At 45.4% G+C, this 24506-nt stretch overlaps 1 protein-coding gene across 1 annotated transcript; it reads right to left on the bottom strand.

Annotated features, from left to right (window-relative positions):
* Positions 1 to 17096, bottom strand: LOC137534926 (zinc finger protein 300-like). The gene is made up of 8 exons (XM_068256641.1): positions 17031 to 17096; positions 15117 to 15217; positions 14056 to 14202; positions 10324 to 10437; positions 9842 to 9992; positions 9635 to 9732; positions 9359 to 9503; positions 1 to 4221 (listed from the first exon to the last, which is right to left on the bottom strand). The coding sequence occupies exons 2-8, from the start codon at positions 15210 to 15212 to the stop codon at positions 2918 to 2920; spliced, it is 2055 nt and encodes a 684-aa protein (XP_068112742.1). The 5' UTR covers positions 15213 to 15217; positions 17031 to 17096; the 3' UTR covers positions 1 to 2917.
* Positions 17097 to 24506: the final 7410 nt, after the last annotated feature.

The raw sequence follows: 24506 nt of genomic DNA, 5'->3' as shown, positions 1-24506 counted from the left end.
CTACATGGATATAGTTTCTGCTAAACATGGGGACAGTCCCGGAATGGATTTTTTGGCTTGGTTTGAAAGCCCTAATTTATGGGAATCGGGCTATCTGCACACGCTCCTAAAAACATTTTGGACTCTATTACTTTGAGTTGACTTGGTTTCTGTATATGGAGTTGGTCCCCTTTAAGAGATCGATCATTAGGATATGTATATTTGAATATTATGTTTTCCATTTATGGATAGATATATGTACATATTCAGTGATATGGTTTATAATTGGGTAATTCATGTGTCCTCATTCTAAAAGGTGGAAGCGCGCCTGGGTTACACAAAGGCTTTCTTCTCCCTCTGGTGGATGGTTAGGGAGTGATCTATATTTACCTTCCTTGCGCTCCAACGGTGGAACGCTTCTGGGCTGACAGCTGCTTCCTTCTTCCTCTTTCCTCTCTCTTCTCTCCTCTGCGTAACGTCACATCCGGTGACGTCATGGGATACGAACGTACCTTCCGAACTCCATTTAAACGCCGGCTTGCGGCGGACACACACGGTTCCTCCTCTCCTTGATAAAGCGGGGTTGCGCCCGCGGAACTAGTGGGGTTGCCTGAGGGGATCTTCCGTCCCTCCAGCTGAACTGCTCACTCTACTATTACCTGGGCTAAGTATCACTTTTGCACTATTCCTATGCACTTTATCTGTGGGCTGCACCCTGTCGCATCCTGTGAATTAGCTACTTGCACAAGCTCAAACAAGGTTATTTATTGATTTGCACTGCAGCACCTTTCCACATTGTGGATCATCTAGTTATTGGAACACTGTTTTTCATGTCACTATAAATTTGTACTGTTTAAGTCTTTAAGGGGGGTTCATGTTGGGGTCAGTTATTTGGTTTGTGCTTACAGGTTTTTCACACACTGAACCCGGGTTCATGCAGGATATGGGTCCTATTTAGAACCTATAAAACTGCACACTTAGGAATATCTAATGCAATTATTGATGAGCTGGTATATTTAATTTTGAAATAATTTTCAGCATGGAGGTATTTTTATGGGATGTTTTAATATATTGTTTTTAAATTGTTGCTGGGAACCAATCCCTGTCATGTGTATATTCTGTGTTACCATTAGGTAGATCATTTGTAATAAAGATCCTTTTACATTACTGATATTGAGTGGTGCTTGTTTAGGGGTTTCCTTTTCTCTTTTTGCATATACTTCGAAAACTCAGCAGAATTCCAAGAAAGCTCACGGTGACTCAGAGCCACTAGGAAAGTACAAGTTGCTAAAAGAGATCGAAAAGCCCTCCTACTAAAAGGAATACTCAGAGTAGTTTGACTTCTAAAAACAGAAGGTATTTGCGATTATTCAGCATTAAATTGAACAGCTGTGGTTTCCCATGATGCCTCATTACCAAACATGCAAATCATCACTTTACACCCCTGAAGCCAGGCTCACATGCAGAACCGCTGGTGTATAGTGAGCTGATTGTTTAGAATGCACGTTAATCCAACTCTGTGGTACTGGCCCACGCCCTGTCCCATAGAACCATCTCAATCCATGCCATGCACTGATGAGGACCAGACAGTCCAAAACAGGCTTTCTGCATAGTGGGTTGATGTGGCTCTATAAAATTCATAAGCTAAAGGCTTGCTAGACACTTGTGTACTTACCATACGCACCAGTCGGGCTCTTCTGCCCATGCGCAGGAGGTCCACGCATGCGCAGAAGACCACAACTGACTGGACTGAACCAGTTACCGGGGCTCACTGTGGCTGAACAGCAGACTGCGGGAAAACGGCATGCTTATAGGGCTGGAGGAAGCCCCAGGTAAGTAACAAATCTTTCTTATGTTATGTCCCTGGTTTCCTTTAAGAAGGCAAATTACACTAAAAACTCAGCTAAACACAAAAAAAAAAACTCCAAAAAGGCAAATTCTCAAAGCCATGAAGTTGACTAGTGTAAGTTATATTACCTTTTGATCTGAACTTTTCATTCTGTAGCTGTGTACCTGTCCATAAAGGTGTGAGAGTAACAGTGTCTGGGTAATTTCCTATGAGCATGGTCTTACAATAAATAGTTCATCAGACTGTAAAGTACAAGTATGTAGAGGACCCATGTTTTATACTGTAATACAGAGATGCCGAGAAATGTAATCTGCCAACTATCATTCTTCCTAACCTACGTGTCACATGGTCATGTTTGCTGGATCCGCCCACCAGCTGCATCCAAACAGAGTATGAGAGCTGCAATGAAGTTTGTCAATCACATTTGGCCTACAGTAAGGAAATCTTATCCACCATTTTGCTTCTATACGTTGTTCCTATTATTTTGATTGCTGTTAGAATTTTTCTTATTTCATTTTGAGTCTATGAAAAGCAATATATGAATACAAATAAGATTTATCCGTTGACATAACTGTTCAGTAAAATGATGAACCTAAGAATTCTACATAGACTTTGTGTTATTTTAGTTCTATCCAGAAGCATTTTGTGAAAGTATTGTTTTAAGGCTTTTTTTCATAATTTAAAGGTAGTTTTACCCCATACATTGCCCAGCTAAGTCTGGTCTTCAGATTTGTTTTCATGCTGTTTGTTGATACCTTAGGTTTGCTATTTTACATGGTTACCCAGGGGGTAGAGGCACTCAGTTGATTTATGTTACTAGTGTCAGCTTTAGTTAGACTAATTAGTCAGAATCCCACAAAAATACAGAAAAGAGACAGATGTTATTGCTCAGTTCTCCAAGAAATATGAACCACAAAGAGAGGACTATGCCTCCTCTCCAAACCCACCCCTTCCAGACTCCACCTACAACCGAAACATCACTTTTTCCTGGACTGCCCCTTTAGAAAATGTACTGATCTTCATCACACAATGGTGCTGAGGAGAGAGGAGTGCAAGGAGTGCCATGTGACCACAGGTTTGTCACCGTACTCAGCTGGTGGGGGTTACAACGTCCTGCATGCTGGTGTGGATAGTCTGGTGTTTCACAAGGTCTTTTTTCTGTACGAAGCCTTTCCCACACTCTGAACATATAAAAGGGCGCTCGCCAGGGTGAGATTGCTGATGTCTAAGAAGGCTGTCTTTCTTGGTGAAGCTTTTCCCACACGTGGCGCATGAAAAAGGCCGCTCGCCAGTGTGGGTTCGCTCGTGCCTACGAAGGTCTCCTGTGGAAATGAACCCTTTCCCACACTGTGAACATGTAAATGGCCTAACTCTGGTGTGGTGGGCTTGCTCGTGTTTAAAAAGGTGCTGCTTCTCAGTAAAAGATTTCCCACACTGCGCGCACATAAACCGACGCTCGCCCGAGTGGATGCGCTTGTGTACATTAAGGTTTCCTTTTTGACTGAACCGTTTCCCACACTCTGCACAAGAATATGGGCGCTCTCCGGTGTGAGACTGCAGGTGTTTAAAGTAGTGCGATTTCACTGTGAAGCTTTTCCCACACTGCGAACACTCAAAAGGACGTTCCCCGGTGTGCTTCTTCTGGTGTATTACGAGGCCAGTCTTCTGAATGAACCGTTTCCCACACTCTGAACACGAATAAGGTCGCTCGCCAGTGTGAATTTTCTGGTGCTTCAGAAGGTCGGAATTTCTCAAGAAAGCTTTCCCGCAGTCTGAGCATGAAAAGCGACGTTCTCCCGTGTGAATTTTCTGGTGAGTAAGAAGTAATTGCCTCTGACCGAAACATTTCCCACACTCGGGGCAAGGAAATGGCTTCTCGCCAGTGGGAGCCTTCTCACAATTGCCTCTATGCATAAAGCATTGTCCACATTTGTAGCAGGAAAGAACTCCTTCCCCCGAGTGATCTGCTTGGTGTGTGGCGGGAATGAGATCTGCTCTCGTTGTGAGCAATTTCTCACACTCTGAACACGACAGAGTCTCTTCACTACTGGTGTGGCTTCTCTGGTGTAGAATATATTCTGATTCTGTTTGGCATGATTTCCCACACTCCTGGCATGAAAACTGAGGCTGATCTGGGCATTGAAGGCCCACAAAGCACGATGTAGATGCAAAACGATGATCTAATTCATTTGGGGTTATATCACTGTCTCTGAGTGTGGCACCAGCTGACATATTTGGAGAAGATTCCGCTAGATTAATAGTATTTTCCCTCTTTGTTCTATGATACATATATTGGGTACTGGGATTCCCTCCTAGAGAGCATTGTGTGGCACCATTATCTTCTGGAGGTAAAATAAGATGGCCCTCCAAAGAGTTCTTGACATACCGTCCATCTGTTGGAAAGATAATTTATTAGAAGTGCAGACATTATTTGAAAAAAATGAACTAAATATGGATATGATATTTGCATGGCATCTTATGTATATTCACAGGTTATGGAGTACATCATCCCACCCCTTAATAAAGCCCACACTGAGAGTTCTATATAACCTAATGAAGGAATGGCTAACTGGGGGTGGTCTTTCCCTCCTGACATCCTTAAGAGACAATCCAGGTTTTCCACCCGCATCCTCAGCATTGTGGTTCTCCAAGAATGGTGTAAATATTGATACCCGTTTAGTACATATTTATGGAAACAAAGCCCTGGGGATTTCTGGTATGATGGGGGGGACAAGGAAAGAATACACCTTGGTGGCTTACCCAAATAAAAAGTTACATGAACAAAAATACACCTATTAGGAGTGACTTGAATCTATTTGAGAAACTTCTCCTACTTAATAATAGACCACCTAAAATAATGTCACTATTATACGACTTCTTAAAAACCACTGACCAATGTGATCTCCCTCCGTACTGTAAAAAATGGGAGACTATCATAAATACACCCCTGGGGGAGAAATGGCCAGCTATTTGGTCTGCTATTTGGGGTAGCCCGGACTCAGATTTACAGTGGATGCAGTATAAAGTGGTGTCTAGATGGTATCTAACGCCCGAAAGGGCAAAAAATTTTAATCCAAGGGTGGGGTCCACATGCTGGCGATGCGGGTTGACTGGGGGATCGGAAGTTCATATGTGGTGGAGCTGCCCTTCTGTCACTCCCCTGTGGAATGAATTTATAGAATTTGGTAAACAACGGGTACACACCAACTTTAATATATCCAAAATTAATGCGATTTTTGGTATAACAGAACAGGAGGAGACTAAGGAAGGCACTTTTTTGATAACAGTGGGTACCCTATATATCCGGAAAATAATAGCTAAAAACTGGAAGAGTCCGGGCCGCCTCCTTTTTTTAGAATGGTTTAGGGGAATGGAAAACTTATACGAAAGATCAAATACCCCGACATCAGAAATTACTTTAAGCCAATATAAATTTATAAGAGAAATCTGGGGTAACCTAAGGGGTTACTCCCCCCTTGCAGTCATATAGGCGGGACCATCAAATACGGGTTAGGGAGGAGGGAGACTGGTGATTAGACGAAATACCGAGACAAAATGGCATAAGGGACCTTTGCGACTGTGGCCTAATATAACCTAGCCTACTTGGGGTATGAATGTGAAGTATGGTTGGATTACGAATAATGGGTGTATGGGGTTGTATGGGGAGAGGGGTGGGGGTATAAGGGGAGGTGCGGGTTAAACATTCACTAATTTTTTTTTTTCTTAATGGTACTGTGTTATATCCTTTTTTCTTCTTTCTCAAACAATGATGCAAACAGTACCTGACATATAAGGCTTCTGCCTTAAGACAATCAGGACAAAACCCGGTGGGGAAAGCTGAGTTTGAAGAAAAAAAAAAAAGAAAAAAGAAGAAAAAAAAAAAAAAAAAAAGAAGTGCAGTAAATATTAATTTGATGTTTTGCAGTTCATAAAGCACTAGGGATGGTGTATGGAGTAGTCCAAAGGCCCTTTCAGGAAAAAGACAAATAAACACTGGTGTGGGTTGCAAGACCAGAAACCGCTGTATCAGTATGAAATAGTAGTACAACAGAGGTGATAAGAAAATGAATATACACTAAAAGCGGTCTAAAAAAGGAGGTAGTTGTGGACTTACCTCTCCATACATAACTCGATATGGTCAATGTCAAATAAAAAATCACTTTGTTATGCAATGCTTTCCGCAGGTATAATCTGCTTCATCAGGCAAGATCCAGGAGTAACTGAATCAAGCTCTGTAACAAGCCAATCGCCTCTGGGCTCGAGCTCGTTTCAGTTGCTCCCTGATTGCGCATTGCACAATGGAGTATATAAAAAGCGATTTTTACTTGAAATCAACCAAATCAAGTGATCTATGGGGATGTAAATCCATCACTACCTCCAGTGGTGTAGTTTAGGTGCTGTGGGCCCCAATGCAAGTTTTACATTGGTGCCCCCCAAGCACTCTATACCTAACAATTGATACGGTGCAACAAAACCTGCCATTGGCAACTAGTGTCAGAGGTACAAAAAGGGAATGGGGAGCAGTTTGGTAATTATTACCAATATTCAAACTATCTATAGAAGTGATTATTATGAGCATAGGACCAATAGAGAGCAAAAACTGTAGTTGAGGGAGGGCCCCTCTGGCCAAAGGGCCCCCATGCGGTCGCAACCTCTGCACCCCCTATTGCTACGCCTCTGACTACCTCCCTTTTTAAACTGCTTTTAGTGTATTTTAATCTGGTGCATCTGTTGTACTACTATTTCATACTGTGTCCAGCCTACAGAGAGCAACTTCGTAACCTGAGTGGAGTCAGGTTCATGATCCCCACCTGCCTGTCCAGTGGTTGCCTGTGTGGTAACCTACTTTTGTGAGTATTATTTAACACAAAGAACCTATACCTACATTATTTTGACATAATACACTATTGTGGGCTCGTTCTTTTTTTGTCTTTCTATAAACCACTGTATCAGGCAAGTGAGAAAAACCCGTCCTTACTCAGGTCTTTAAATCTTCTGTGATGGGTTGCTCTCCAAGAAAAACCAGTAGGAGCTTATTCCCCCTTGGGGATGGGGGTTGAGAAAAATATGTAGATACAGGAGGCACCCCAATAATAGGGGTGTTTGCTCAAAAAAGTAGGGGGAGGGATGTATAAGTAAGTCCTACAGGCGCTCCAAGTTACAGAGTCAGTTTTTAGAGACACTGATTAACTTGACCTGAAGAGGAGTGAAAAGTTCCATGAAATGCATTGTCTTTTTAAAGCGTCCAATAAGATGATCTAATTATTCTTTTAACACGATACATTCTACACAAGCCACCCCCCAATACACACACACTTTTTTTTCTAGCCCACAACACTATTATTGCTGTGCCTCCTCCATCGACACCATCTACATATAGTTCCTAAAGCAACACTAAACTGCTAAACTAGGCTTGGCAGACTATAAATATTCAGGTCTTAGTTGTGGCCAGCAGGGTTTAAGGCCCTTGGCCCAAGATTACTTTCAGTACAGATATGTGCCCTTATGTGAACACACACATGGTGTTGGGTGTGTCAGCGTACATTGCTAGTATTGTGACCCCAGAGCAAGACTGGCTTGTCATAGTTCTCTAGGCCTCGGCTTCATAAGTATGGATAAGTGAGGCAAGCATCCTTTCTCTCTTTAGCAGTGTTATGTGTCATGAATGATGTGTGTAATCAACACAGAGTTCCTTTTAAACACCGACAATCCCTAAAGGGGAACTGAAGTGAGAGGAATGTGGAAGCTGCCATATTTATTTCCTTTTAACCAATACCCGTTGCCTGGCCTAATGTCAGAAACACCTGATCTGCTGCATACTTGTTCAGTGTCTATGGCTAAAAGTATTAGAGGCAGAGGATCAGCAGGGCTGCCAGGCAACTGGTATTGCTTAAAAGGAAATAAACATGGCAGCCTCCATATCCCTCTCGCTTCAATTGTCCTTTCAATTCCTTAGATTAATCTCAGAAAAAAAAACAAAAAAAAAACATTCTTTCTTACAGCTAAATTCCTGTCCCTTTACACACACAGATTTGTTTATGAAAAACTGGTAGAGACTACGTAAATTCTTTTCATGTTAACACTTGTATTTATCGTGGGCTATGGTGTTATTTGTTAGTTATTTTTGTAATTGGTTTGTTACATGCACTATTTTTGCCTTTCTAGACTAACACTAACTGGTTCTTCGCTGAGGCGGTTGAGGACCTAGCGTGTGCATGTCCACCCTGATGCAGTCGCAAGTGACTCGCACATATGCAAAACAGGCACTGGGGAAATTTGGGTGGAGGAAATAGTTGCTAGCAGAATACAGAGATTCTTCTAAGGCAACTTTTTTTGGTAAGTTTTTAAACATTGCAGGAGGATAGGAAGCCCTTAAAACTGCAGAATATCTAAAAGTCATTTTTAGGAGTAGGGGGATAGATACCATGGTTTATCTCATTCGTTTATTTTCACTTAAATTTCACATTAATGCTGCTTTCACAGTGGGACGTTAAAATCCCACGTTACATCAGCCTGTAACGCAGCCCAACTCACAGCAATTAAAAATCAATGGGCTGTTCACAGTGCCCACATTGCATACGAGTATAATGCTGCATGTTAAATGAAAGTGCAGCATGCTGTGCGTTATACTTCTATGTGGCTGCGTTAAACTGCTTGCACATGCTCAGTAATGTATGTCAGGAGAGGAGAAGGGGAGAGTCCGCTATTGTGTCTAGCCACATGGCTAATTATTATTCACTGCACTGTAGTGTTGTCCAGATCATGAATGATTCGGATCTTTGATCCGGATCTTTTTTGTGAGTCGAATCATCCGGTTCATCACAATGAAGGATTCGGTTCACAGTGGATGCCTGGAAGAAACAGGAACTGCAGCTTCTGTGCACAAGCACAATCTTCCTGCTGCATCTCTCCCTTCCCCATTAGCACCCTCAATGTGCCCTCATTCTCCTGCACCTCTCACTCTGCTGCACCCCTGCTTCCTGATTCCATAGTAAAATGATTCAAAGATTCGGTTCAAAGATCCAGATCTTTTCAATGATCCAATTCGAATCATCCGAATCATTGAAAAGATCCAGACTTCCCAGTATAGAAAGAAACCGGCGCACCAAGAGCCGCATAACGCGTCTCAATCTGACGTCCAACCTCAACACCACCATGCGTTGCGTTAGGGGCACGTTATGCGACCTTAACGTCCCCTAAATCGCAACGTCTTGGTGTGAAAGAGGCCTAAGGAGAGTTAAATTGAGTTAATAAGTAAGGTGAGATAACTGAACAGAAAAGCTTTGTGAATCAGCCCCATGATGGCAAGCGATTTGATTGTATGTGTGTGAGCAGCAGCGATCGGTTAGCCGGCTCTCAGCTGGCTGTTACATAGATTGTGATCCCGGATGCTGGAAGATCTGTGTTCTGGGTGATCCTGAGAGAGTGATGTGTCAGTAACATTATTTGTATCCAGTGGCTTCCTGTCAGTGGATTTGTTTACATTTTTGTTATAAGTGCACTCTTGTGTGCAAAGCGTCTGTGACGTACCTGTGTTAATATCTAGAGGAAATGCCTCCTGTTTAACGGGCACAGTTATCATCTCGCCCTCCTCTGTGGACTGCACACCATCGCTCTCCCACATATCCTCCTCTTCTTCCTTAATCTCAATTTTCAAATCCAAATGATCATCTCTCTGAAGACACCAAATAAAAAATGACAAAAATGACACCCTTTGAATCCAGAAGATGGAGACTACACAGAACACATGGTAATCTCAAGCAGTCAAAAACGCTAGTAGATTTCCAGTCCCTCAGCCCCACCTACCTGATAATGGTGGGGGATGGTAAGAACTTCCTGTGTACAATCCTGGGAATAAAGAGGACCTGTAAATCTCTCTGGTGAGTTTCTGTTACTGGATCCATCTGTGGGAAACATAATGAATATATTATCTATGTGATTATCACGAGGGGGTATCTGGATGTAAGCTCTATACTGCTCTCTCCTTTACAAGAAATTAAAGTCTCCTCTTACCTAATGATATGAGGGGCAGCTGATTCTCCATCATGGTGTCCTTGTAAATATCGTTGTGTTCTTCATTCTGCTCCTTCTTCATCTCATCTTCCTCATCTTCGTTTTTTATCTCTTTTTTAACAGTAATATTGATAGCAGCCAGCTCTTTCCCCTGAAAGTGTATGAAGGAATTATAATTATCATTATATAGTTTATTGTGGCGGTATCTTATGTTTCCCACTTGAAAGTAGAGCTAGCATGAACCTCTAGTCATTTGGATAGGGAGTTGGACCACTTTAGATTTCAGGATAGGAGTTTCACTTTCTCAAAACCCACCAATGAACAAACACCATCATGTCTCTGTGATGGATCGTATAGCATTTCGACATCTGGATTTCCTTTGTCTAACTGAAATGCACACGTGATTCCCCTCTGTATTCAACTTGAGCATTCCTGGTATAAATCATAACATTAGCAGCACTGATCATCCATGGAGTTTCTACCTGATGATGGGGTGAGATCTTCTGGTCTTGTATCTCAATGTTCTTCTCTTGACGAATTTCCTCCACAATGTCCGTTTTCTTATCTTCCTGTCCTTCCAAGGGCTTCCTATCCTCCTGCAATGCACAGAAATTAATATGGTGAAGCCCAATCACATTTCAGCGTTAATTTGTAATAAAGCTGTACTGTAGGTGGTTACTTCTGAGTCACTGAAGAAAAACTGCAACTAACATTTAACTTTTGCAGGAACTGGATCCTCAACAAGGACTCAAGTCGAGGCATTAGTCTACTTTGCCCAGCCAGTGTGATGTCTTTTGGAATTTCTGTCCTAATACTGGGTGAAAAGCATGTACTGAATGCCAGCAGGAGATCGCTAAACAATAATGTCAGTAATGTCTATAAATATACAAAAGCTTTATTCATTCTGAGAACACCAGCAAGCCTCCTATGATGAAGCACCCATGATTAGACACGACTGAGACCAAAATAGCCACTATGTACTACTACCTGTCATCCAAGTAATGCCAAAGTCTGTACTGGGCTCAAAAAAGAAATTCAGAAAGAGGGGCACACTGGCAGCAGAGTATCATGTTGGCAGGATAACATTTCTCTTTCCTCAAAAGAATGGCTTTCCTCAATCTAATTAACATGTATAAATACATCAGAGGGCAATATAATAGCTTGGCGGATGAGCTTTTTGTCCCTAGGCCTTCTCAAAGGACTAGAGGACACGATCTGCGCATGGAGGAAAAACGTTTTAGCCATTTATTTAGGAAAGGGTTCTTTACAGTTAGAGTGATTAAGATGTGGAATGCATTGCCACAGGAAGTCGTTATGGCAAACTCTATACCTGCATTTAAAGGGGGCTTAGATGCTTTTCTTGCGTTGAAAGACATCCATGGCTACAATTACTAGGTAATGCCTAATGATGTTGATCCAGGGATTTTATTTGATTGCCATCTGGAGTCGGGAAGGAATTTTTCCCTTTAGGGGCTAATTGGACCATGCCTTGTAAGGGTTTTTTTCGCCTTCCTCTGGATCAACAGGGATATGTGAGGGAACAGGCTGGTGTTGTACTTTATACTGGTTGAACTTGATGGACGGATGTCTTTTTTCAACCAAAATAACTATGTAACTATGTAATGGAAACTATTTTCTAAAAAGAATGCTACAGGCACATTTATGAGGCTTAAGACAACTTTGTATGAAGTTTACTTATTGTTTTATTTGAGCACTGTCAGTTTAAAGCCCAAACTAGTACTCACTGTAAGATCTACCTACAGCCTCTTAGTGCTGGACAGTGTACTGGTTAAGGGCTCTGCCTCTGACACAGGAGACCTAGGTTCAAATCTCAGCTCTTCCTAATTCAGTAAGCCAGCACCTATTCAGTAAGGAGTTCTTGGGCGAGACTCCCTAACACTGCTACTGCCCACTGAGTGCAATCTAGTGGCTGCCTCGCAAACGCTGTGAGTCAAACAAGAGAAAAGCACTATACAAATACTGGAGTTATTATCTACATATAGCTACTACTACCTAAATTATTCTTCGATGGAGGAACAAAGACATCCCAAAACCTTATAGGAACCCGACACACCCTGACAACCTCCCCCCCCCCCTTTCCCCCCTCCACTTTTACTGGAAAATATCCCAGAATTCCCAGCATTGCTCACTTCTCCCACCAGAAGCTCAGTGACACACTCCGACCACCAGACACTCCCCTCCTGTTACCGAATAATATCCCAGAATTCCCAGCACTGCTCACCTCTCCCACCAGAAGCTCAGTGACACACACCGACCACCAGACACTCCCCTCCTGTTACTGGATAATGTTCCAGAATTCCCAGCACTGCTCACCTCTCCCACCAGAAGCTCAGTGACACACCCCGGCCACCAGACACTCCCCTCCTGCTACTGGATAATATCCCAGAATTCCCAGCATTGCTCACTTCTCCCACCAGAAGCTCAGTGACACACACCGACCACCAGACACTCCCCTCCTGTTACTGGATAATGTTCCAGAATTCCCAGCACTGCTCACCTCTCCCACCAGAAGCTCAGTGACACACCCCGGCCACCAGACACTCCCCTCCTGCTACTGGATAATATCCCAGAATTCCCAGCACTGCTCACCTCTCCCACCAGAAGTTCAGTGACACACCCCGACCACCAGACACTCCCCTCCTGTTACTGGATAATGTTCCAGAATTCCCAGCACTGCTCACCTCTCCCACCAGAAGCTCAGTGACACACCCCAACCACCAGACACTTCCCTCCTGCTACTGGATAATGTCCCAGAATTCCCAGCACTGCTCACCTCTCCCACCAGAAGCTCAGTGACACAGCCTGACCCCCAGACACTCCCCTCCTGTTACTGGATAATATCCCAGAATTCCCAGCACTGCTCACCTCTCCCACCAGAAGCTTAGTGACACACCCCAACCACAAGACACTCCCCTACTGTTACTGGATATTATCCCAGAATTCCCAGCACTGCTCACCTCTCCCACCAGAAGCTCAGTGACACACCCCGACCACAAGACACTCCCCTCCTGTTACTGGATAATATCCCAGAATTCCCAGCACTACTCACCTCTCCCATCAGCAGCTTAATGACACACCCCCACCACCAGACACTCCCCTCCTGTTACTGGATAATATCCCAGAATTCCCAGCACTACTCACCTCTCCCATCAGCAGCTTAATGACACACACGTACCACCAGACACTCCCCTCCTGTTACTGGATAATATTCCAGAATTCCCAGCACCGCTCACCACTCCCACCAGAAGCTCAGTGAAACACCCAACCACCAGACACTCCCCTCCTGTTACTGGATAATATCCCAGAAGTCCCACCACCACTCACCTCTCCCACCAGAAGCTAAGTGACACACCCCGACCACCAGACACTCCCCTACTGTTACTGGATAATATCCCAGAATTCCCAGCACTGCTCACCTCTCTCATCAGAAGATCAGTGACACCCCCCCACCACCAGACACTCCCCTCCTGTTACTGGATAATGTTCCAGAATTCCCAGCACTGCTCACCTCTCCCACCAGAAGCTCAGTGACACAGCCTGACCCCCAGACACTCCCCTCCTGTTACTGGATAATATCCCAGAATTCCCAGCACTGCTCACCTCTCCCACCAGAAGCTCAGTGAAACACCCCAACCACAAGACACTCCCCTCCTGCTACTGGATAATATCCCAGAATTCCCAGCACTGCTCACCTCTCCCACCAGAAGCTCAGTGACACACCCCGACCACAAGACACTCCCCTCCTGTTACTGGATAATATCCCAGAATCAGACACTCCCCTCCTGTTACGGGATAATATCCCAGAATTCCCAGCACTGCTCACCTTGCACACCAGAAGCTCAGTGACACACCCCCACCACCAGACACTCCCCCTCCTGTTACTAGATAATATCCCAGAATTCCCAGCACTGCTCAACTCTCCCACCAGAAGCTCAGTGACACACACCCACCACCAGACACTCCCCTCCTGTTATTGGATAATATCCCAGAATCCCCAGCACTGCTCACCTCTCCCATCAGAAGCTCAGTGACACAGCCTGACCCCCAGACACTCCCCCTCCTGTTACTGGATAATATCCCAGAATTCCCAGCACTGCTCACCTCTCCCATCAGAAGCTCAGTGACACACCCCGACCACCAGACACTCCCCTCCTGTTAATAGATAATATCCCAGAATCCCCAGCACTGCTCACCTCTCCCATCAGAAGATCAATTATTTTGTTGGTGACTTCCAGAATCTTCTGCTTGTTACATCTCTTGGGTATCAGGCTGGGTATCAACGAGTGGGTTGAAGGTACTACTATGGTCACACGATCACCAGGTTTCACTGGAGGAAATATCTGCATTAAAAAAAAGCAACAGAAATGTCATGCAATTCCTCCAGAATCCTCTTCAGCTCTATGGTCAGGTCTGAGTTTTACTGGTAGAGATAAAAGCGATATCATGTATCAGTAATAGAAATGAGTGACCTCCCAGAATCCTCCTCACCTCTATGGACATATGCTTGATTAATTAATAGGGATAAAAGTGATGTCATGTAATCCTTCCAGAATCCTCATCACCTCTTCGGTAAAATGTGTGGTTTATTGTTAGAAATAAGAGTGATATACACAAGAAAATGAGCACTACCATAATTGTGCATCTATGTGTACCCCAATTGTGCCCTAAGGCAATCAACCATATACTAGTTCTTCAACTGAGAAAAAGGGAAAGCCATCCTGGGCAAATCCGAATCTCTATAAATCACCACTAAGTCAGATCTCTTGTGAAAAACTATCTTTATTACAACAAGCTAGGTACTTTAAAAACAATTAAAAAACATATAAAAAGCTCCCAGAGGCTGAAAATTATAATTGATATTTACCCCCACCCATAATAGTAATAATAAATTCAAATTTGATCTCTGACTCTCTGGTCAACGCAGGCGCTCCATGTGACCATGAGAAACTATATAAAGTGCTTTGAGTGCTAATGCAGTAGGTGCCAGTGCCAAATAACAAGAAAAAAGAAAAGAAGAGAATGTGTGCATGCCCATGCCCCCACAAAAAATGCGGGCGCGCGCATACACGCATATGTGCATCAAACAATCTAATGTGCCATCAATGTCTGTCAATACAGAAATATTTAACACAAGAGATCCAACTTAGTGGTGATTTATAGAGATTCAGATTTGCCCAGGATGGATTTCCCTTTTTCTCAGTTGAAGAACTAGAAATAAGAGTGATGTCAGGTAACATCCCAGAATCCTCCTCACCTGTCCAGTCAGAAGGTGGATGATCTCCATGGTAAGGTTTATTATTCTATCAGTCACACGATTCCAGTCTTCATCCATACTCAATGACATGGCCATTTAACCTAAAGGCAGGGACAAAGATAAAGGCAAAAAAAGGTATAAGTGTTGACAGTCTGTGCAGGCAGAGAAAGTGCTAAGAGCTGAGTGGCTGTACAGGCAGAGAAAGGGGTAAGTGCTGGCTGGCTGTGCAGGCAGAGAAGAGGACAAATGCTGGGTGCTGGGGTTGATCATACCGACTAGTTACAAGTACATAGCTACTCGGAATCAAAATTTAAAGCAGTTCTGTGGACTTCTCAAATAAACAAAAAACAACACTTACTTGGGGCTTCTATCGGCCCCCTGCAGCTGTAATGTCCTGCAATGCTCTCCTCCGATGCCCTGTTCCCCACCGCTGGTCCCGGCCTAATATTCGTCTAACATGACGAACAATGCTCGCTCCCGCTCACGTCATCGGGAGCTTACTGCGCCTGCACATTAAGCTCCTGATGACGTACACGGGAGCAAGCACGCACGCGGCCATAGCTGCGCAGCCACAGTGTAATTAGTCGTGTGATTAGACTGGGACCAACGGCGGGGAACGGAGTATCGGAGGAGGACAGCGCGGGACATTACAGCTGCAAGGGGCCGATAAAAGCCTCAGGTAAGTGTCCAGACCATTGCTCTGTCATTAGAGGCCAATTACTGCACTCATTCTTCAGTAGCAGGGAGTGCAGTGATTGGCCCCAATGGTGGAGCTGTGGTCCCACCCTCGCGACCATCAGCTCCAATTAAGAAGGGAGCAGTGAGCGGCTGTGATTGGCAGTCTAGGGCAGCACCTCCTGCCTGATTGGTAGATGGCTCCTGTATGTGTACAGGCACAAAAGTGGTAAGTGCAGTGTTTCTATGCAGGAGGAGAAAGTGGTTGGTTCTGGAACGGCTGTGTAGGCAGAGCAGGGGAGACAGTACATTAAACTGTTTACTAATCAAGGAATTCTGTTGCCCAATTCTCTCTGCATCTGTATCGATCTCATTGAGAGCATTATCCCATAAAACAGAAAAGAACTGCATATACAGCGATCTCTTCCATACATCTAAAGAAATGTTAGCTAATATGTTTTATAATGATATTAAAGATGTCCACTAAAGATATGTCTACATAATATGAGGGACTACCTGAAGTATCCATTTAAAGTACATCCACTCAGTTCACCCTTCTACTACATGGATTTGCTAACATTGTACAATCAAGATTGTATCATTAGTGGGCACCTTTAGAGACTGCAATTTTGCAGACTTGTTTGGAGTGATCAGGTGTTCTGCTTTATTTTGTAATTGTACATCTGCCACCCCCAATCCTATTGCATGCCATGTACACAAGATAGCGGTCCAAGCAGACCACCATCAGTACATTCAATCTCCGGCGATAACCTCCTAGCGACCTCTGACAGTGGGGAGAATAGTTTCCCAATTCTCTGCTATGACTCTACATGAACCATTTCTGATGGTACACAATAGGGTCCATTTTCCTCCTGCCCCCATAAGCTAGGGAAATGTCCTATGCTTGCCTAGATGGCGAGAACATAAATGAAACAAAAGATAGGGAAGTAATACTGGCAAATATGGGCCAGTGAGCCGATCATATGACCAACACACCTAGTATAGATGATCTCGAATTATATACCAGCTCATTCACCAATATTCCTGAAACAAGACCTGTCTGTACTGCCCTCAATGAATGGCTCAGTAGTACTGTGGAATATGTCACAGTTGTAAATATTCATATTAATGAGTGAGATCAATCCGTATATGTTCCTTCTCTATATATATTCAGCAACAGCTGCTAGTGATGGGGAGGGGACACATGGGGATAAATATAAAATCATTTCTTGTTGTTACCTCCTCTGCTGCCAGTTCCAGCAATGTCTTCTCTCTACTTCCTCCCAGCCCACTTCTCACTTCCTATCTTTATGTCCACCACTTCCTGTCTGTGCGTTCCATTCACAATAAGCAAGGTTGCCCTCTGGTGGACAATTGCCAAGTGTAGAATGCACTGCTCCCTACCAGTTGCTTGGCAGCCCTGCTGTGCTGATCTATGGCTCCAGAAGTGTCTCTGAACCATACCAGAAATAAGCATGCAGATAATCTTGTCAGATCTGAAAATAATTGTCAGAAACACCTGATCTGCTGCATGCTTGTTCAGGTTCAGCTCCAGAAGGTGGCTTACACTACACAAGAAAAGTGAGCCGCGGCGGGGGAACGGAGGATGGTTTGGTAACTTCGTGGGCACAGATCGGCTGCAGGGGGCTGGCAGAAGACCCAGGTAAGTGAAACTCCTATTTTTTTAGGACACTTCAGTTCCGCTTTAAAGTGAACCTAAAGTAAAGTAAAAAAAAATGAGATTAACTCACCTGGGGCTTCCCTCAGCCCCCTGCAGCCGTTTGGTGCCCTCGCAGCCCCGACCCGATGGTCCAGGACCCGCCGGCGAACACTTACAGTCTGGCCGTCACTGGCCGACAGGCATGGGAACGCGAGTGATTCTTCACGTTCCGAGCCTATATCTGGAGCCTCTGTTTCTGCTCTGAGGGTGATTTAGCGGGTAATATTGCAGGATAATTATTTTGTTTACCTACCTAGGTAGAAGAAAGCCTCTGGCATGACCCAATCGTTATGGTGCACAGACTCTCTGAATATATCGGACAAGACTTTGTTGTATATGTTCTTGTGGTCGCTTCCCCCCCTCCCCCCATCATGTACGAACAGGGCCGTATTGCACCTGTGTGGGTACTGCGCTGCCTGCCCAGCTGAAGCATTCATCCATGAGTGGCTCGGTGCTACTGCCCAGGTGCAGCCGTACTCTCACAGGTGCAGTACAGTCAGACTCGAGTGCGGCCACAAACCTTCACAGAAACCCCCGGATAGCAGCGGTGGTCTTGAGGAGGACGAGGGAAGCCTCTAGAGCATCGCTTCCCTCTTCTTAGGTAAATATTCAACATTTTAATCTTGAAACCACCTTGGGTTTGCTTTAAAAACAAAAAAGTGAATAGAAAATAATTTTTAATTAGAAACTGTAGAGAGAAGCCTCTGGATAGTCTGTATCACATCTTTCATCCATCTTCCATGCATTTCAATTATTATTATTATTATTTAGTCAGGCCCGGATTTACATCACAGGAGCCTACAGGCACAGATGTCCTGGTACCCTAGACTTCCCCCTCCATGGACCTACAAACCTCTCCCCCAACCGCACCGCAAGTGTGCTGGCTGGTCCAGCTTTCACTTCTCCCTTACTTCCCTTGCCCGTCATAGGTAGAGGTGTCTCTTAGTATTAGGTAGCCAGAGGTACCCTCAGTATTAAGTAGCTAGTGGTGTCCCTAACTGAAGGGAAATCTCATCAGTGGAATGCCAAGAGCCGATAGAGTAACTTCTCATTTATGATCTGCTCTGGACTCTGCATAGGGAAGGAGGAAGGGAGGCACTAGGGGAGGAGAGTGAGCCGCCTTTCCATCATCAGGTGCCTGTAGGCACGTGCCTACAGTGCCTTATGGAAAATCCAGCCCTGTATTTGGTATTTATATAGCACAATCTTTCGAAACGCAGTACAGAGTATATTGTCTTTGTCACTTAAAGGGACACTTAAGTCAAACAAAAAAAATGAGTTTTACTCACCTAGGGCTTCCAATAGCCCCCTGCAGCTGTCCGGTGCCCTCGCCGTCTCCCTCCAATCCTCCTGGCCCCGCCGGCAGCCACTTCCTGTTTCGGTGACAGGAGCTGACAGGCTGGGGACGCGAGTGATTCTTCGCGTTCCCAGACACATTAGCACCCTCTATGCTGCTATATGGTATATGCTATAGCAGCATAGATGGCACTATTGTGGCCAGGAACGTGAAGAATCACTCGCGTCCCCAGTCTGTCAGCTCCTGTCACCGAAACAGGAAGTGGCTGCCGGCGGGGCCAGGAGGATCGGAGGGAGATGGCGAGGGCACCGGACAGCTGCAGGGGGCTATTGGAAGCCCCAGGTGAGTAAAACTCATTTTTTTAATTTGACTTAAGTGTCCCTTTAACTGTCCCTCAGAGGGGCTCACAGTCTAATCCCTACCATAGTCATATGTCTATGTATGTATCATAGTCTAGGGCCAATATTTTTGGAATGTGGGAGGAAACCGGAGTGCTCGGAGGAAACCCACACAGGCACAAAGAGAACATAGAAACTGTGCAGATAGTGCCCTGGCTGGGTTTCGAACCAGGGCAGGGAACCAATGTTGCAAGGCAAGAGTGCTACTCTCTACGCCAACGTGCTGCCCATAACTTATCTATAAGGGCAAATGTATTTATTGGTGTAACTGTATTGATGTAACAAAGCATCATGTAAGGGGGTGCATTGACTGTAAATACTGTGGAATACACCAAATGATTACCGCATGATTTATTTAAATACCCAATGAAATACCAATGTGAGAAAATGTTAGTGAACTTGTAACAACAGTCTACAGGCAACGAATGCAGTATTTTACCTTTATTGTTTTACTGAATGTGGCTTAAAGGAAATCTGTAGCAAAAAAAAATAAAAAAAAAATAGAGCCCCTGGGGGGTACTTACCTCGGGTGGCTTTCTCCTTTAGGATGGCTTCCCCCTTAGTAGAGGGGATTCAGCACTGCGACCTTATGAGGATCTCCTCGTCAGGCTGCGCACATGCACAGTAGCGTCTCTCCGCTCGGGCTCCAGCGGAAATAGCCAAGCCTGATCAAGTCTGCAGTACTGAGCAGGTGTGAGCGATATGCGCCTGTGCAGCAGATCGTGCTCGGCTCTTTCCTCCAGAACTCAAGCAGAGAGCAGCTATTGCACATGTGCGCAGCGGCAGTTGTAAATATTATTGCCGCTCTGTGTCTGAAGGATCCAGATGAATAAGCAGAATAGGCAAAGCCTTTTTAGGATCCAGAGACTTCCCCCTCCCAAGGGCTCTCAGTGAATTGAAGCAATATTGCAGTAAATAAAATAAAAAAGGTAGACATTTCTGCAGCCATTACAAGACAGATGCTGCTTGGCCTGAGTACACAACTCTGTTTCTTTTGTGCAGTAAAAAAAAATTGTATTGGATATTAGAGAGAGTGTTCCCAGTTATGGAATAGACTAAGGGATTCTCACTCATAGGACAATCCTTTCCCTCCCCTTGTTTAACCCCCTTCCTGTTCCAATTACTGCGGCAAGGGGGAAGCGCAGCACTTTAAAAAAAAGCGGCATCCCCCCACCCACTCCGATCGCCTCCGGCGATGGGTAGCGGCGAATCGGCAAAGTGCTAGCTGCGTGCAATAAAAAAAATTTGTGAAAATCGGCCCAGCGGGGCCTGAGCAATCCTCCTGCGCAGGTTACCCTGAGCTCAGCTCGGGATAACCGGCAAGGAGGTCACTAGCACTTTACTAGCAGCTTCTACATATAGGTTTTAATGATCAATTAATAGCTATGTTTTTAGATCGTAATCAATCTCCTCCAACAAGATTATCAATTGCTTACTATCCCTCTACGCATAGTCAACAAGGGCTTGTCCTATATGCTTTTGTAGTAGAGCACCCGTTCACTTAGGGCATGACCGTACTGCAAATGTACAAGAGCGTTCATGCTACTGCGTGGACTGTACTCGCGCAGGTGCAGTGTGGTTGTGCTTATATATAGATGGAGAAAGGCAACAAACGAGGTTCCCAGGCAACAGAAAGTGGGGTTGAGGATGGTCCAGGAAGATCATTTTGAATTTAAGATTCAAAATACATACATACAAGATATACATTTGTCCTAGAGCAGTGATGGCTAACCTTGGCACTTCAGCTGTGACAAAACTACAAATCCCATCATGCCTCTGCCTCCCCGAGTTATGCTTAAAGCTGTCAGAGTATTGCAATGCCTTATGGGACTTGTAGTTCCACCACAGCTGCTATGCCAAGGTTAGCCATCACTGTCCCAGAGTAAAATGCACTATAAGTTACTTTTTTTTTTTCTTCGATGTTGCTGTCACTTACAGTAAGCAGTTAAAATCTGACAGATCTGATCCTCATAGGGGATTCTTAATATCTGCTTCAATTGGAAAGAATCTACACAAAGGTGTCACTCAGACTGCCTACTCATTTGCACACTACTTTGGTAGTTGGACTGCGCAATTCAATAAGAAGGTATAAAAATAAAGAAAATCATGAGATTCCTCCATGAAGAGATGGACTAGTCCAAAACCTGTCAGATTTGTCAGCAACAGGAACATCAGAAGAAAGGTCATTTACAGCGCATTTTACTTTGGGAGAAATCTACAATTTATATGTATCTATTTAAAATTTTACAATGTTTAAGTCCTTTAACCACTTCCCAAACCGCCTAACGCACAGAGGCGGCCGGGAAGTGGAGCCCTGAAGGACCGGCTCACCCACAGAGGCGGCGGTCCTTCTAAGGGCATGGGCGGAGCGATCGCGTCATCCGTGACGCGATCCTCCGCCGGCGCCTGTCACCGCTCGCCCGCCGCAACATCCCGCCGGCTATACGGAAGCGCCGGCGGGATGTTAACCCCGCGATCGTCGCATACAGAGTGTATAATACACTTTGTAATGTTTACAAAGTGTATTATACAGGCTGCCTCCTGCCCTGGTGGTCTCAGTGTCCGAGGGACCACCAGGGCAGGCTGCAGCCACCCTAGTCTGCACTCAAGCACACTGATTTCTCCCCCCCTGCCCCAGATCGCCCACAGCACCCCTCAGACCCCCCCCTGCCCACCCCCCAGACCCCTGTTTGCACCCAATCACCCCCCTAATCACCCATCAATCACTCCCTGTCACTATCTGTCAACGCTATTTTTTTTAATCTCCCCCCCCCCTGCCCACTCCTGATCACCCCCCACCCCTCAGATTCTCCCCAGACCCCCCCCCCCCCCCCCTGTATACTGTATGCAGCTATCCCCCCTGATCACCTGTCAATCACCCATCAATCACCCCCTGTCACTGCCACCCATCAATCAGCCCCTAACCTGCCCCTTGCGGGCAATCTGATCACCCACCCACACCAATAGATCGCCCGCAGATCCGACATCAGATCACCACCCAAACGCAGTGTTTACATCTATTCTCTCCTCTAAACACCCACTAATTACCCATCAATCACCCACCCCCTATCACCACCTGTCACTGTTACCCATCAGATCAGACCCTAATCTGCCCCTTGCGGGCACCCAATCACCCGCCTACACGCTCAGATTGCCCTCAGACCCCCCCCTTATCAATTCGCCAGTGCAATATTTACATCTGTTCTTCCCTGTAATAACCCACTAATCACCTGTCAATCACCCATCAATCACCCCCTGTCACTGCCACCCATCAATCACCCCCTGTCACTGCCACCCATCAATCAGCCCCTAACCTGCCCCTTGCGGGTATCTGATCACCCACCCACACCAATAGATCGCCCGCAGATCCGACATCAGATCACCACCCAAACGCAGTGTTTACATCTATTCTCTCCTCTAAACACCCATCAATCAACCATCAATCAACCATCAATCACCCATCATTCACCCCCTATCACCACCTGTCACTGTTACCCATCAGATCAGACCCTAATCTGCCCCTTGCGGGTACCCAATCACCCGCCTACACGCTCAGATTGCCCTCAGACCCCCCCTTATCAATTCGCCAGTGCATTATTTACATCTGTTCTCCCCTGTAATAACCCACTGATCACCTGTCAATCACCCATCAATCACCCCCTGTCACTGCCACCCATCAATCACCCCCTGTCACTGCCACCCATCAATCAGCCCCTAACCTGCCCCTTGCGGGCAATCTGATCACCCACCCACACCAATAGATCGCCCGCAGATCCGACATCAGATCACCACCCAAGCGCAGTGTTTACATCTATTCTCTCCTCTAAACACCCACTAATTACCCATCAATCACCCATCAATCACTCCCTATCACCACCTGTCACTGTTACCCATCAGATCAGACCCTAATCTGCCCCTTGCGGGCACCCAATCACCCGCCTACACGCTCAGATTGCCCTCAGACCCCCCCTTATCAATTCACCAGTGCATTAGTTACATCTGTTCTTCCCTGTAATAACCCACTGATCACCTGTCAATCACCCATCAATCACCCCGTCACTGCCACCCATCAATCACCCCCTGTCACTGCCACCCATCAATCAGCCCCTAACCTGCCCCTTGCGAGCAATCTGATCACCCACCCACACCAATAGTTTGCCCGCAGATCCGACGTCAGATCACCTCCCAAGGGCAGTGTTTATATCTGTTCTCTACCCTAAACACCCACTAATTACCCATCAATCACCCCCTGTCACTGATACCTATCAGATTAGACCCCTATCTGCCCCTAGGGCACTCATTCACCCGCCCACACCCTCAGAATGCCCTCAGGCCCCAGCCCTGATCACCTCGCCAGTGCATTGCTTGCATCTATTCCCCCCTCTAATCACACCTTGAGACACCCATCAATCACCTCCTGTCACCCCCTAGCACACCTACCCATCAGATCAGGCCCTAATTTGCCCCGTGTGGGCTCATGATCACTCAGCCAAACCCTCAGATCCCCCTCAGACCCCCTTCCGATCACCTCCCCAGTGCATTGATTGCATCGATTTTCCCCTCTAACCACCCCCTGAGACACCCATCAATCACCTCCTGTCACCCCCCTAGCACTCCTATCCATCAGATCAGGCCCAATACAACCTGTCATCTAAAAGGCCACCCTGCATATGACCGGTTCCACAAAATTCGCCCCCTCATAGACCACCTGTCATCAAAATTTGCAGATGCTTATACCCCTGAACAGTCATTTTGAGACATTTGGTTTCCAGACTACTCACGGTTTTGGGCCCGTAAAATGCCAGGGCGGTATAGGAACCCCAGAAACGGACCCCATTTTAGAAAAAAGACACACCAATGTATTCTGTTAGGTGTATGACGAGTTTATAGAAGATTTTATTTTTTGTCAAAAGTTAGCGGAAATAGATTTTTGTTTTTTTTTCACAAAGTGTCATTTTTCACTAACTTGTGACAATAAATAAAATCTTCTATGAACTCGCCATACACCTAACGGAATACCTTGGGGTGTCTTCTTTCTAAAATGGGGTCACTTGTGGGGTTCCTATACTGCCCTGGCATTTTAGGGGCCCTAAACCGTGAGGAGTAGTCTAGAAAACAAATGCCTCAAAATGACCTGTAATTAGGACGTTGGGCCCCTTAGCGCACCTAGGCTGCAAAAAAGTGTCACACATGTGGTATCGCCGTACTCAGGAGAAGTAGTATAATGTGTTTTGGGGTGTATTTTTACACATACCCATGCTGGGTGGGAGAAATCTATCTGTAAATGGACAATTGTGTGT

This window comes from Hyperolius riggenbachi, chromosome 10 (assembly GCF_040937935.1).
Source record: "Hyperolius riggenbachi isolate aHypRig1 chromosome 10, aHypRig1.pri, whole genome shotgun sequence".
Lineage (NCBI taxonomy): Eukaryota > Metazoa > Chordata > Amphibia > Anura > Hyperoliidae > Hyperolius > Hyperolius riggenbachi.
Note: the sequence above shows the minus strand (reverse complement) of the source record. Positions and strands in the feature narration are given on the sequence as shown.